Source organism: Carcharhinus amblyrhynchos, chromosome 8 (assembly GCF_965287045.1).
Source record: "Carcharhinus amblyrhynchos chromosome 8, sCarAmb.v2.hapA, whole genome shotgun sequence".
Taxonomy (NCBI): domain Eukaryota; kingdom Metazoa; phylum Chordata; class Chondrichthyes; order Carcharhiniformes; family Carcharhinidae; genus Carcharhinus; species Carcharhinus amblyrhynchos.
Window position 1 is genome coordinate 61,333,906 of NC_137331.1, and position 15,330 is coordinate 61,349,235.

A 15,330-nucleotide genomic window follows, 5' to 3' on the forward strand; every position below is an offset into this window, starting at 1 on the left:
ACATAATCCACTTGGCTGCCTGTATCTAAACTCACATTAAGTACAATTCAGTCTTCACCACTCTGACCTACACTGGTTTATGCTAGTGCCCAAATCCTTTCATGACCTCATTCCTCCCCACCTCTAACTTCCTCCAACCCTTTCACAGAACTCTGCATTTCTTCAATGCTGGTCTTGTGCTCTTTCAGCTCATGACTGATAAGCACACTTTGATATTTAGGCCCAAAAGTCTGGAAATCCATATTGCTCTCCACCTGTCTCAAGGTACTCCTTTAAAACCACCTCTTGGACCAAGCTTTTGTTGGTCATACGATGATAGCATCAGGTGTCAAATTTTGTCCAGCAACAATTCTGCAAAGCACCTTGGCGCATTTTATTCTATGATAAAAGATGCTTTGTAAAAGTAAGTTGAAACGAGCGAATATTTAACAGCAGAACATAAGAAGATATGCAATCTATATGGTGAATTATTCTTCTGAAAATCTGGCAAAACCATCTTGGACTGGTAAATTCAGCCTACTTCTATCCTCATAGAGCACTGGATATTAAAATAGCTTTCTTCTATAACTTAACACACTAAACTGCACATGGAACAAAATGGTCTATATACCATAACAATTATGACCATTGTGAATTTTCCACATCTACCTCAATGTTGTTATTCAGGTGAACTTTTCAAATATACATCTGATAAGCTATGCACAAAAACTATGAATTAGATTGACAAAATTCATACAATCCAATCAGCACAAGACAAGATACAGGTTTTCCTGAAAGGTGAAACATCAAATAGCCATAAATTAATGAGGCAAGACACTTTGATCTTTTGATCTTTAATTAAACATGAAACAGCAATTCAAAATTTGAGAGAGATTGGGAAGTGATCAATGGTGATCGGGAGGATAAAGTAAATGGAGTAACATGTAACTTATGGTTTATTAAAGCAAGCAGAAAACAGCAGTGTGTTTTTTTTAAAAGTAGTATAATAGCACTAGGCCAGTTTTTAATCAAGTTGCATATAAGAAATATCAGAAATAGACCTTCTAAATATTATGCAATTTAAATTTATGATTGCAATATTCTGTTTTTTGGATAATGGCCTGAATAATAAAAGTTCAGTTTTATAAAGCCATTCCAAAATTATCTTTACTGAACAAAGTTATATCAGCAGTATATTAGCATTAGGATTCCCATCAGGATTTTGAAAAGCTTCCAAATTTGACACTCATATGATAAATCCGAAATAAAAAAGTATTGTTTTCTAAATCAAAGTGTTTTTTTTGCATTCATGCAATACCTTCAATACCTTTAATCATATGCACTTTTTAAAAAACATTCCACTTCAATTTGAAATTTTAAAACACTGTTACAGATCCATAATTAAAAAATAGGATTGAAGTAGATTAACATTTAAATTAAATTATTCTGACTAAAGTACACTCAATTTTTTAAAATCAGGGAACAGAACTGCAACATTAAAGCTCCCAGTTGAATATTCTTTTGCTGCCATTTAAAGACAACTGTATTGATAATTACTTTATAGAGGTCTGCAAAAGATGCATTACTCCATGCAACAGAGTGAAAGAGAGGTGCATGCAATGCTTTGGGTAATAAGGCTACTGTTCTACTAAAATAGTTTCAAAAACTCATGAAAGGAATCAGGAAATCACACTTTGCCCCAAATACTGGCAGTCTAATAATGTGGACAAGGGAACAAATAGACTTACTAAATCAGAGGAAATTAAAAACAGTTTGTAAAAAAATACTGTTAAAAGAACACAATAAGAAATAGCTTGAATAGTTTACTGAATGTTCTATCTTTACAGATAGCTATTTTAGTAATGCACCATCTGATACCAGTATGGTAGTAAGAAACAAAACGTGAGGCTTGAATCGGGGAACTCCATGATGTAAATGCATAGGAGCTAAACATATTAAGGCTAACTTACACAATTGTCTTCATACTAATTCATTTAATTCAAATGTATGCAGGACTAAAAAGCAAAAGTAGCAATTTGTTATTTAGGCTACAAGTACACAATACGGTTTAAACTATTTGGGGACCACAAATTCTAAATATGAAACCCTAACGTAATGTGATGGATTTAATTGATCTTGGACATTGCAAACACACAAAAGATCACATTAGGCTACCAAATTTAAATACATTGAAAAAAAGTGTGCTAAAATAAATAGACTTCAAATTATGAACAATGATTTTAAGTTCTGTGCTTATAAAAAGTCCATTTTTCTCCTATTTATTAGGCTAATGTAACCACTGAACATACACATTATAAATTAAGGCAATCATGTCAGAGACTCAATATAGTGGTCTACGTAAACAGGAGACTATGGGTTCAGTAGCTCCTAAGTTGGTTGATTTCCTGTGTAGTAGTATTCAGAAGTATGAAGTTGTGAAACACCATAAATTAATTCATGCCATAACACCTGCTAAACAAGTATTGGATTTATTAAGCTAGTGAATCACCTAGAGGAGAAAATTTTCCACTTCCATGATAGTAATCTGCCAGAAAGGCAAACGTTCAAAGCTAGGAAGTTATATTTAAAAGACATTACAGAAGTCTAAAAAGTTAAATGAAACCGAGGTACATTTACTTAGGACAGTGTCATCAATGTTTGTATCAAACATCTAGTATCTCCTCCATAGACAAATGCACTTTCTGAAGCCTATGTAATACATAGTACAAGAAAAAAAAAGCATTGCATTCAACTGGTTGCACATACATTTTTAAAAATTATATTTCAAAACCAGGAATAATTTGGGGAAGAATCTTGCATAACTTCTGGTTCGTTTCACATTTGGCAAAATATTAATTCCATTTATTTGCTTTATTTACTACAATAGTTTTCACATAGGTATTATATTGGATTTATTAGTTTGAACTAAAAATTACATGATATCCAAATGGTTTTTGCAGAGCAAAAATTAACTTAAAAATAAATCCTACAACACAAAAAGTATGTTGAAGAGCTAAGCATTGAAATCTCAGATCATTGACCAAACTACACTCATTAATTGTTAGTATTAAACAAATCCAAATAAAAGATTAATTGGTTTCTCACATCCATTCAATTTCTGGATTTCAACTAAGAGGATGAGTTTAGAAAGACAGCAGTTATTGATAAAAAGCTTTAGGAAGGCAAAAAGTGCTTGACATATAGCGCTCAAATGTGTTTTGTGAGACAACAGTATAAGGGCAAATGCAGCAATGAGAACCAACAGGGAAAGCCAATCTTGTGTTCAAGTGTTCAAAAGAGGTTGCCTTGAGCAGTAAAGTTCCAATAACCATAGTTCCTGGAAGATACTAGTAAATTTCCAAGGTTCGTGTCATTAGTGTTGTAACTCTGGTACAGCATGTCCTTTCAGTTACTATTTGCTTCTGTTGCGCTCCTGTAAAAACAGCACAGAAATATAGGTGCTAAATTTCTGTTTTCAACCACATTAACAAAACTTAATATTTGCAAATGGTATAAATATATTAGCTTTGAAATACATCGATGAGATGGATATACCAATAAATCATTCCACAGTGCTTCACAGGAACATTATAAAACAAAGAATGATACCTAGCCACACAGACATCAGGTCAGATGACCAAAAGCTGGTTAAAAAGACAGGGTTTAAGGAGGAAAGTGAAGTAGAGGGGTGGAAAGATACACAGACGCTATTTCAGAGCTTTGGGGCCTAGGCAACTGCAGGCATAGCTACCAATAGTGTAACTTGGGATGCACAAGAGACTATAATTAGAGAAGTTCAGATTTTTGAGGGTTGCAAGGCTAGCAGAGATTAGAGAGGTAAGGAACAGTAAGGCCATGGAAGTATTTGACAAAGTTGAGAATTTTAAAATCAAGATGCTGCCTCACTGGGAGCATAGGGGTGAGAGTAGAAAAGGGCTTGATGAAATTAAGGAATGGGCAAAGATTTTGATTACCTCAATTTTATAGAAGATTGAAAGTGAGGACTATCCAGGACTGTTGGAATTGTCAAATCTAGTGGTGATGAATGCATAAAAACGAGCATATCAGCAGCAAACAAACAATCTGAGGCAGAGATGAGGTCAGCCATTAGCAGGGCAGGAAAAGGCTAATGCCAGATAAGCAGTCTGATAATTTAGCAACAGTGGAGGGCTGGTGAGATTAAGTTAGGGTTGACAGTGTAGACGTGACAATTAATACTGTGATTTTGGATTATATCATGTGGATGAGAAATAGGAACTGGCTAAGGATTGACCCTTGGGAACACTAGAGGTAGCAGTGCAGGAGCAGGAAGAGGAACAATGCAGTTATTCTCTGGCTATGATTAGATAGACAAGAACAGAATCAGATGAGGTCAGTCCCACCCAAATGGGCAACAGCGGAGAAACAGAGGAGGAAAATGATGTGATCAACAGTGTCAAAGACTGCACGCAGGTTAAAAAAGATGAGGAGGAAAGTTTTACCTATGTCGGTCACATAGGATACCTTTGATAAGGGCTATTTGACAGTGTGACAGAGATAGAAAGTTTATTGAAGGGATTCAAACATGGAGTTCTGGGAAGGTGGGAGCAAAGTTTGGAGGGGAAAGGAAGGTTGGAGATGCAATGGGAGTTTGCAAGGACAGTGGGGTCAAGGATTAGTTTTCTGAGTGGGGTGATGATGGCAGCTGAAGGAGGGATGGACAACGCCTGAAGAGAACATCGTTTAACAATATAGGACAACTACTTCACATCCCAAAGCACATTTCACAATTTAAGACCCAAATTTCATTTTCTCAGCCAAGGACTGGCTTTAGGTAACTTGGTACAAAACTATATAAAATTACATTAGATAAGAAAAGATAAATATAAAATAAATAAGGCATAGAAAAAGATAGAGAACAGAAAAATAAATAATCTGCATCCACTTAATTTCACTACTACTGCGATAATCAACCCAGTGCCATTATTATTATTATTATTATAATTAATGATTCCATAAGCACACACATGGAACAAAGATAAATGGCTGGTTTTTAGAGGTTGGGATAGTATAGAATTTCCTATTATAAAGATAAATATTTAGAACATGAATAAATATTGCAAATCCATAATGGGTTAATCAATATTTTAAAAAATACAGGTAAATATAATCCTCCGATACAATAGATATGAAGAACATTAGCCAGATTTTCATGTCAAAGTAGCAGTGAGGCTATTGGCATTCTGTTAATACGACAAAACAGTGGTTAGCACTGCTGCCTCACAGGGTTCAGTCCCTGGTTTGAGTCACAGTGTGTGAAGTTTGCATTTTCTCCCAGTGTCTGCGTGGGTTTCCTCCCGGTGCTCCAGTTTCCTCCCCCAGTCCAAAGATGTGCAGGTTAGGTGGACTGGCCAAGGTAAGTGCACGGGGGTTACAGGAATAGAATAGAATAGAGGGAAGAGCCTCGGTAGGGTGATCTTTTGGAGAGTCAGTGCAGTCCAATGGGCCAGATGGCCTCTTTCTGCATTGTAAGGATTCTAAATAAGTTGGAGTGTGGCAATTTGAGGATTTTCACAGTAACTTCATTGCAGTATTAATGTATGCCTACTTGTGACTAATAAATACATTTTAAATAAACTTTTACTTCAAGCAAGTGGGAGATATGCTGTTAAACTCAAATATCCAGAAACTGTTGTCAAGAGTTGTGCCTCTCCACTGTTAACAGCATCTTACTGTCTGCTTCACCATTGAAATGCATTGAATGGCATTTTATTTATTTGATAGGGAAAATCTAAACTCTCCACAGAAAGTCACATCCTGCCAGTCCAATCTAAATATTCTTTTAATCACACGATACTTCTAATTAATGCTAAATTAACCCCTCTCGCACCGAAAACTAAGCATTATAATTGTAGAGTCACAAGCTGAAATTTTACTGCCTCGCCTGCCCCAATTGTGGGGCAGACAAAACTCTTGGAACGGAAATCTCCATTGGCCTCGACTGGGCTTTACAATCTCGCCTGAGTGAGGTCGTAAATTCCCACCCTCACTCCTTCACATTTTGATGGTTGGAGATATTAAAATTGTCATTTGAAGAAAAATGGCTCCTTCTGTTTCTTTTAGTCCAATCTCTCTTTCCCTCCCTATTTCCCTTTCTGTACCTGATTTGATATTCATTTCATCCGCTCTAATTTAGACTTCTTTATTGGCCCTCGTGCCAGTAATTTCACAATCTGTGAATCTGATTGCGATGTGACTGTGCTGTTCAATCAGGTCTCACAAGCAAATTCTAACACTAAACTAAAAGCAAACAGTGCAAGGGGAAGTCCGTCTAACCATAAATGCTATCAGATTTCCTGAAAATGAAAATTTGGCCCATTTTGTTTCAGTTTTGGGTTTGAACTGACTTAATCTGGCCATATTCTAAGGCATAAAGTCGCTGAAAGAGGTGACTAAAGGAAGACTGAAGAAATTGAGTCCAATGGGAGAAACAGAGTCGTGTTAGACAAGTTGAACCAGAAAATGGGAGGCTATGACCAGCAACAGAGAAGGAAAGCGCAACTCATCAAGGTAGATGATCTGAGGCTGAGGAAATGAAGAAAGGGCCTGCCCTTAACATAGTAGTGATCTTCTTATGCATTGATACAACTAAATATAATCTAATGTGAATTAATTTCCATAAAGTGCTCAGATCACTTGCATGAGTGCCTAACATCACAGAACCCTAGAGGATATTAACAGCAAACTCAAATTTATAATAATTTCTGATAGCTGCCAGAGCTGCAGTAATGAGGCCAATTCAAAGCAGTTAAAATTTAACATTATAAGGATGTTTAAATTCAAGGCACCTGATCTCAAAACACAAGAGCTTGAGTTAAAGAAAATGTAATTCAGGCAGCAAGGTGGAGGGGAGAGAAGGAGCAGCAACACAAATGGTGCCACGAAGGACAAATAGTGCTAGTACGAGGCCGGAAAAGTGACTGCTTTTGAATAGAGAGAGAAATATGCAATAGCAATGAGTCTGCTAAGTGAAGCTGCAGAACCTGGGCCAGCCATTTTATTGAATCAAATTTTAGTCACCAATAGTCTTGATGATTTTATTGATGCACTTAAATTGTTAGCCAATTACTGTCAAGTAGAACAAGTAGGTCAACCAACTTGCCTCATTGCTAAGAATCCTGGCAGTATTTGTGTTAATTGTGCCTATTTTATGGACCATGAAACACAGTGTACTATTCTCAGACTTTACATATGGAGACAAAGTTAATAAACAAAAAAAGTCCAGGCACACTTAAGAGGGAAATGACTTATGAGGGAATCCAACACTGTTGCCTGCCGCTCTGGGAAGATTACTGCTCCTGCGCTAATTTTCTGGCACAAACACAGCAGCAGGGGAACAGACTGCACATCCTCAAAGACAGTGACTAAAGAATAGCACGCAACGATTGCTCAGGTGATTCGTACCTGGCACAAAAACCTGACCATGGAAACAGGGTTCTGGGATGTGAGGAGAGAGTCCGGAGTTGGATACGCAGCAGAAAGTGACTCTGTTCTATGGAGCTGGGGTACAGGGAAGCCTGGGGGCAAGTGGTGGTTTGGGGGAAGCAGGGAGGGCCTCAGAAGCTCATGAGCTGCTCGAGGTTGGAAGTGAACAGCAGCACCAGTGCAGCTAAGAAGCATGCCTGTGTTTAAACAATCGGGTGTAAAGCCAGGGGTTCGATCTTAGAACAGGCTAGTTCAGTTCAAGACGAGATGGCTGGATCTGGGAGTAGATCTGGGTGAGATCAGGAATAGTGTGCATTTTGTTGAGGATTGTACCTGTACATCTCAGGTTGAGAAGAACTGCCATCGGCTCAGGATTAGCGTATTTGGGGTTATGGGATAGGAGGTAAATGTGTGGCTCAAAGACTGGTGTGGGAGGAATGGGTTTGAATTCATGGAACACTGACACCAGTATGGGGAAGATGGGACCTGTTCAGATGGGATGGTCTTCATCTGAATCGTGCAGGGACCAGAGTCCTGACGACTCGTGTAACTAGGGCTGTAGATAGGGCTTTAAACTAAATCGGTTGGGGGGTGGGGTGTGTGTGTGGGTTCGTGGGTTCAGGGGTATAAGGAATTACAAAATCAAAGGTAAAGGAGATGGTATGAGTGCAGGTTAATGATGAGGACATTCAACTAGTTAAAGGAGTCGAGGGCTCAGGAGAGGTTAGTAACGTTTCCAGACCATGTGATAGGACAAGAGAGTATAGAAGGTGGCAGGAATCTAACCTCAGGTGGAGTAAAAAAGGTGACAAGCGTGAGAAGGGAGGTGGTCAACGCAGTGCAGGGAGATGGTCTGGGGAAGGATAACCAGTCTGAGACAGGTCGGGACAGAGCGTGCAATCACAAGAACGCACTAACAAATTGGGTCCAGATAAAGGCTAGCATAAAGACACTTTACCTGAATGCATGTAGTATTCGAAACAAAGAGAATGAGTTGATGGCACAAATCAGTACAAATGGATATTATCTAGTGGCCACAGAAACATGGTTGCAGGGTGACCAGGACTGGGAACTGACTATCCAGGGGTATCAGACATTTCGGAAGGATAGACAGGAAGGAAAAGGAGGTGGGGTAGCTCTGTTAATTAAGGATAACATCAGGACGGTAGTAAGAGGCCATATAGGCTCTAAGGAGCAAAATGTAGAATCGATGTGGGTGGAGATAAGGATTGGTAAGGGGAGAAAGTCACTGTGGGCATGGTCTACAGGCCCCCAAATAATAATAGAGGTGGGGTAGGCTATAAACAAGCAAATAATGGATGCGTGCAGAAACAGAACAGTAGTAATCATGGGGGATTTTAACCTGCATATTGATTGGTTGACTCAAGTTGGAAGCGGTGGACTTGAGGGAGAGTTCTTGGAATGCTGTCGGAATAGTTTCCTCGAACAGTATGTTAACAGAATCTACAAGGGAGCGAGTTATCTTGGATCTGGTCCTGTGTAATGAGACAGGTAAAATTAAAAATCTTCTTCTGAGGGATCCTCTTGGAATGAGTGATGACAATATGGTTGAATTTCTAATACAGAAGAAGTGTGATAAAGTAGGGTCCCAAACCAGTATCCTCTGCTTGAGCAGAGGGGAGTATAATAGGATGAGGGTGGAATTGGCTAATGTAGACTGGGAGTGCAGACTAGTTGGTAGGAACAGTGGAGGATTTCTAAGGAGATTTTTCTCAGTACTCAGCAAAAATACATTCTGGTGATAAAAAAACGTAAAAGGGATAATCAGCTGTGGATAACTAAGGAAATAAAGGAGAGTATTAAATTAAAAGCCAATGCATACAGAGTAGCCAAAACTAGTGGGGAATTAGAAGATTGGGAAAGCTTTAAATAACAAAAAACTACTAAGAAAGCGATCAAGAAAGATAGATTATGAAACTAAACTAGCACAAAATATAAAAACTGATAGTAAAAGTTTTTACAAATATGTAAAAAGGAAAAGAGTGGCTAAAGTAAACGTTGGACCCTTAGAAGACGAGAAGGGGAACTTAATAATGGGAAACGAAGAAATGGCCGAGGCCTTAAACAAGATTTTTGTCTGTCTTCACAGTAGAAGACACAAATAGCTTACCAAAAATTGACGGTTGTGGGACTGTAGGGGGTGAGGACCTTAAAACAATTACTATTACTAAAGAGGTAGTGCTTGGTAGGCTAATGGGACTAAAAGTAGACAAGTCCCCGGGCCCGGATGCAATGTATCCCAGGGTACTAAAAGAAATGGCAGAAAGTAATAACAGATGCGTTAGTTGTAATTTATCAAAATTCGCTGGACTCTGGGGAGGTGCCAGCTGATTGGAAAACAGCTAACGTTTAAAAAAGGAGGTAGATAAAAGGCAGGTAACTACAGCCGGTTAGCTTAATGTCCATAGATTCCAGCATTTTCCCAACTATCATTAGAGAAGAAATAGCAGGACACCTGGAAAAGAATGGTTCAATCAAGCAGGCGCAGCATGGATTCATGAAGGGAAAGTCATGTTTGACAAATTTACTGGATTTTTATGAAGATGTAATGAGTGCAGTTGACAGAGGGGGACTGGTGGAAGTGATGTTTTTAGATTTCCAGAAGGCATTCAATAAGATGCCTCACAAAAGGTTGCTGCAAAAGATTAAGGTACACGGAGTTGGGGGTGAAGTGTTGCATGGATTGAGGATTGGCTATCTAACAGGAAGCAGAGAGTTGGAATAAACGGGTGCTTTTCCGGTTGGCAGTTGGTGAATAGTGGCCTACCACAGGGGCCTCAGCTGTTTACCATATACATAGACGATCTGGAGGAGGGGACCGAGTGCAGGGTAACAAAGTTTGCTGATGACACAAAGATGATTGGGAAAGCGAATTGCACGGAGGACACGAAGTCTGCAGAGAGATTTGGATAGGCTAAGTGAGTGGGCGAGGATCTGGCAGATGGAGTATAATGTTGGCAAGTGTGAGGTTATCCACTTTGGAAGGAATAATAGTAAAATGGTCTATTATTTAAATGGTGAAAAATTACAGCATGCTACTGTGCACAGGGACCTGGGGGATCCTCGTGCACGAATTGCAAAAACTCAGTTTGCAGGTGATCAAGAAGGCAAATTGAATGTTGGCCTTTATCGCGAGGGGGATGGAGTACAAAAGCAGGGAGGTCTTGCTGCAATTGTACAAGGTACTGGTGAGGCCGCAACTAAAGTACTGTGTGCAATTTTGGTCCCCTTATTTGTGAAAGGATATATTGGCTTTGGAGAGAGTGCAGAGAAGGTTCACCAGGTTGATACCGGAGACAAGGAGGTTAGCTTATGAGGAGAGATTGAGGAGATTGGGCCTGTACTCAGTTTAGAAGGCTGAGGGGGGATCTTATAGAGACATACAAGATAATGAAGGGGCTAGATAGGGTAGACGCAGAGAGATTATTTTCACTTAGAAAGGAAACAAGAACTAGAAGGCACAGCCTCAAAATAAAGGGGAGTCAATTTAAAACAGAGTTGAGGAGGAACTTCTTCTCTCAGAGGGTAGTGAATCTTTGGAATTCTCTGCCCATTGAAGCAGTGGAGGGTACCTCTTTAAATATGTTTAAATCATAGGTAGATAGATTTCTGATCAATAAGGGAATTAAGGATTATGGGGAGCAGGCGGGTAAGTGGAACTGAACTATTATCAGATCAGCCATGATCTTACTGAATGGCAGGGCAGGCTCAAGGGGCTGGATGGCCTACTCCTGCTCCTATTTCTTACGTTCTTATGTCCTGGGTGGGATTGTGGTCAGTGCAGACTCAATGGGCTGAACAGCCTCCGTCTGCACCAGAGCGATTCTATGAATTCATGTTTACCTCGTGTTAATTCTGTACTTTAGAGAATTAAATAGAATTGACTGCTTGCTTTGTGGAATGTGTACAGTAAAAATTTATTGTTTGTTTAAAGCAGTTGAATCTTGCACCTTTATTCTCTTTGTAAATGCACAGAATTTCAATTTTTATCTACTTTTACAAAAACCTACTGGTTGCTGGCCAAATCATACACTACATAGTATGAAAAATGGATAGATCTAACTCGGAAGCAAAAATATAACAGTCTTCAAACGTCTTTATCATTTGCTGTTCTGGAGTTAGTTCATAAAACCATAGAATGATTACAGTGCAGAAGAGGCTATTCAACACATCATGCCCATGTTTGCTCTCTGCAAGAGCAACTCGCTGGTCCACTTACCTTGAAGTCGCGCTAATTCTGAAGCATTTATTCTGTTTCTTTTTGAAAGCCATGATTGAATCTGCAGCCACCACATTCTCAGGCCGTCCATTTCAGATCCTAACCACTCAAGTAAAAAGTTTTTTGGTGTTGCTGTTTGTTGTTTTCCCAACCATCTTAAATCAATGTCTTCTGTTTCATGGCCTTTCCACCCATGGGAACAACCATGGAATCATAGTATCCTTACAGCACAGAAGGGGGCCATTCAACCCAGAGTCTGCACTGACTCAAAATTGCACCCTATCCCCGTAACCCCATGTAGTTGCTCCGCTAATCCCACAACCTATGCATCTTGCAATATCAAGCAGTAATTTAGCACGGTCAATCCACCTAATCTGTACAACTCAACTGTGGGAGGAAACCCACACAGACACAGGGAGAACATGCAAACTCCACAGACAATCACCCAAGGCCAACATGGTGACACAGTCATTAGCACTATTGCCTCTCAGTGCCCAAGAACCTGGGTACAATTCTCAGTTTGGACCACTGTCTGTGTAGAGCCTTCACGTTCTCCCACGCCTACATGAGTTTCCTCCAGGTGCTCTGGTTTCCTCCCAAAATCTAAAAGACGTGCTTGCCTAGGTGTATTGGCCATGCTAAAATCTCCCTCAGTGCTCACAAACAGGTGCTGGAGTGCAGCGACAAGAGATTTTCACAGCAACTTCACTGCAGTGTTAATGTAAGCCTACTTGTGACATTAATAAAATAAGCTTAAACCGAACCCGGGTCCAAGTATGAAGCAGCAATGCTAACCACTGTGCCACCATGCCACAATATCCTTCTATCTATAGTATTCAGGATTTTGAACAACTCTAGCAATCACCTTTCAGTTTTTAATGCCATGCCTCACTCCTCTTGAGATGTATTACCTCACATATCGATGTTAAATTTCCTCTGTCATGCCCACTCCACCATCCTCACTATCTCCAAGTCAATCACTGACCTCCTCAGTTCAATGTTTCCAAATTGTATATCATTTGCAACTTTCGAAAATGTGCCTTGTACATCAAGGTAGAAGTGTTTAATACACATTAAGAAAAGCAGTGTTCTACTGCTGACCCTTGACGCCTTACTTTCAGTCCTAAAAACTAGTAGTCACCAGTACTGTCACCCAGCCAACTTCGCACCAACGTTGCACTTTTTTTTCCCCACGAACTTTAATTCAGCTGGCAAACCCATTACGTGGTACTTTATCCAACAGCTTTGATGAGTCAATGCATGTCACACCTTCTGCATTACCTTATCAAACGTCTATCACCTCATAAAATTCAACCAAGTTATAGAAGATTTGCCTTGATACAAATCCAGGCTGCTTTCCCCTCAGTTAATCCACATTTCTCCAAATAATTGTCAATTCAGTTGCACATTACTGCATCCAAAATCTTTCCTACTACCAAGGTTAAAATGACTTACTTTTTGAACAAGGTTATAATCTTTTGCAATTCTCCAGTAGTGGTAGGGAAATTATTGAAGAGGATTCTTCACGACAGGATTTATTCCCACTTGGAAATAAGTGGACGCATTAGTGAAAGGCAACGTGATTCTGTGAAGGAGAGGTCATGCCTCATGAACTTGATCGAATTTTTCGAGGAAGTGACAAAGATGATTGATGAGGGTAAAGCTATGGATGTTGTCTACATGGACTTCAGTAAGGCCTCTGACAAGGTCCCTCATGGCAGACTGGTGCAGATGAAGTCGCATGGGATCAGAGATGAGCTGGCAAGGTAGATACAAAACTGGCTCGGTCAAAGAAGACAGAGGGTAGCAGTGAAAGGGTGCAGTGGAGGGCTGTGACAAGTGGTGTTCCTCAGATCAGTGCTGGGACCTTTACTGTCCGTAATATATATATATATATTTATGTATATTTATATAAATGATTTGGAGGAAAATGCAACTGGATTGATTAGTAAATTTGCAGATGACACAAAGATTGGTGGATTTGCGGATAGTGATGAGGACCATCAGAGGATACAGCAGGATATAAATCAGTTGGAGACTTGGGCGGAGAGATGGCAGGTGGAGTTTAACCCAGACAAATATGAGGTAATGCATTTTGGAAGGTCTAATACAGATAGAAATATGCAGTAAATGGCAGAACCCTTAAGAATATTGATAGGCAAAGGGATCTGGGTGTACAGGTACACAGGTCTAGGAAAGTGGCAATGCAGATCGAGAAGGCATAAGGCATGCTTGCCTTCATTGGCTGGGATATCGAGTTTAAAAATTGGCAAGTCATGTTGCAGCTTTATAGAATCTTAGTTAGGCCGCACTTAGAATATAGGATTCAATTCTGGTCGCTACACTACCTGAAGGATGTGGAGGCTTTGGAGAGGGTACAGAGAAGATTTACCAGGATGTTGCCTGGTATGGAAGGCATTAGCTATGAGGAGAGGTTGGAGAAACTCAGTTTGTTCTCACTGGAGCAACGGAGGTTGAGGTGAGACCTGACAGAAGTCTACAAGATTATGAGAGGCATGGACAGAGTGGATAGAAGCATTTTCCCAGGGTGGAAGAGTCAATTACTAGTGGGCATAGATTTAAGGTACGAGGGGCAAGGTTTAAAAGAAGATGAACGCAGATTGTTTTTTTTTTAAACACAGGAAGTAGTGGGTGCCTGGAACTTGTTGCCAGTGGAGGTAGTGAAGCAGATACGGTAGTGACTTTTAAGGGGCGTCTTAACAAGCACATGAATAGGATCTGAATAAGGGGATATGGTCTCTGGAAGAGTAGGGGGTTTTAGTTAAGTTGGGCATCATAGTTGGTGCAGGGTTGGAGGGCCGAAGGGCCTACTCCTGTGTAGTTTTCTTTGTTCCTATTGCATTACCCTATATCTAAGAATTGGAAGATTATGGTCAAAACTTCCTGCTACAAATATGGGACCTTATCAGAGTGTGTCTACTTTAAGGTAAAGCCAGAATATCTTGGAATGGGGGGGATAGTGAGATCATACTAACTCTGGCCATGACAGGCCCATATGATTTGGTTGTCATGGGGAAAGAGGCCCAGGCTGAAATCTATAAAAATCAAATGCCAGTTTTCACATCTTGACACGAAAGACAGCCAGCTGGCCTATCACACCATCACTATCTGGACACAGATTCTCAGACTCAGATCTGGAGAGGGAGATCAAAGCATCAAAACACCTGCGCAGCATTAGCAGAGGAAAAGACTTTAATGTTAGCCACTCAGCAGGCTAAGAAGAATGGATTTTCTATTCATAGAGATGGAACACAGAGATTTAAAGACCGAAGTCTTGCCAGAGTGCTTGTAGTTGAAAGTCAATTCAAGGACACTTAGAAGACTGAGTTAAGGAACATTCAAAGTATTTCTGGTTGAGTTAATTAATAGGAAAATATCTTCTAAAATTTGGCATAATAGACTACACATTACTTAGTAGGCAACTATGTTGATTTTAGCTTGTTTGTTACAGTAAAAATCTAAAAACAAAATCCTGTTGTGCGATTCTGTCAGTCATTGGGAAACTCACCACTCTCCATGGGGATCGCAACATTCTACAATTTTCATCTTTACTTCCCGCAGCATCCTTGGATGCACTCCATCTAAATTCAGGAAACTTTGCAATTTTAAGTACAGCCAGCAATTCA

At 39.8% G+C, this 15,330-nt stretch overlaps 1 protein-coding gene across 2 annotated transcripts in view; it reads right to left on the bottom strand.

The window, feature by feature from the left end:
- Window positions 1-816: 816 nt before the first annotated feature.
- The window catches only part of ythdf3 (YTH N6-methyladenosine RNA binding protein F3), a 40,317-nt gene continuing 25,803 nt past the window's right edge, over window positions 817-15,330 (bottom strand). For both annotated transcript variants that reach the window (XM_080194170.1, XM_080194169.1), the window contains one exon: window positions 817-3,412. In XM_080194170.1, the coding sequence (XP_080050296.1) occupies window positions 3,392-3,412 (21 nt within the window). In that variant the 3' untranslated portion in view covers window positions 817-3,391. The remainder of the gene's footprint in view (window positions 3,413-15,330) is intronic.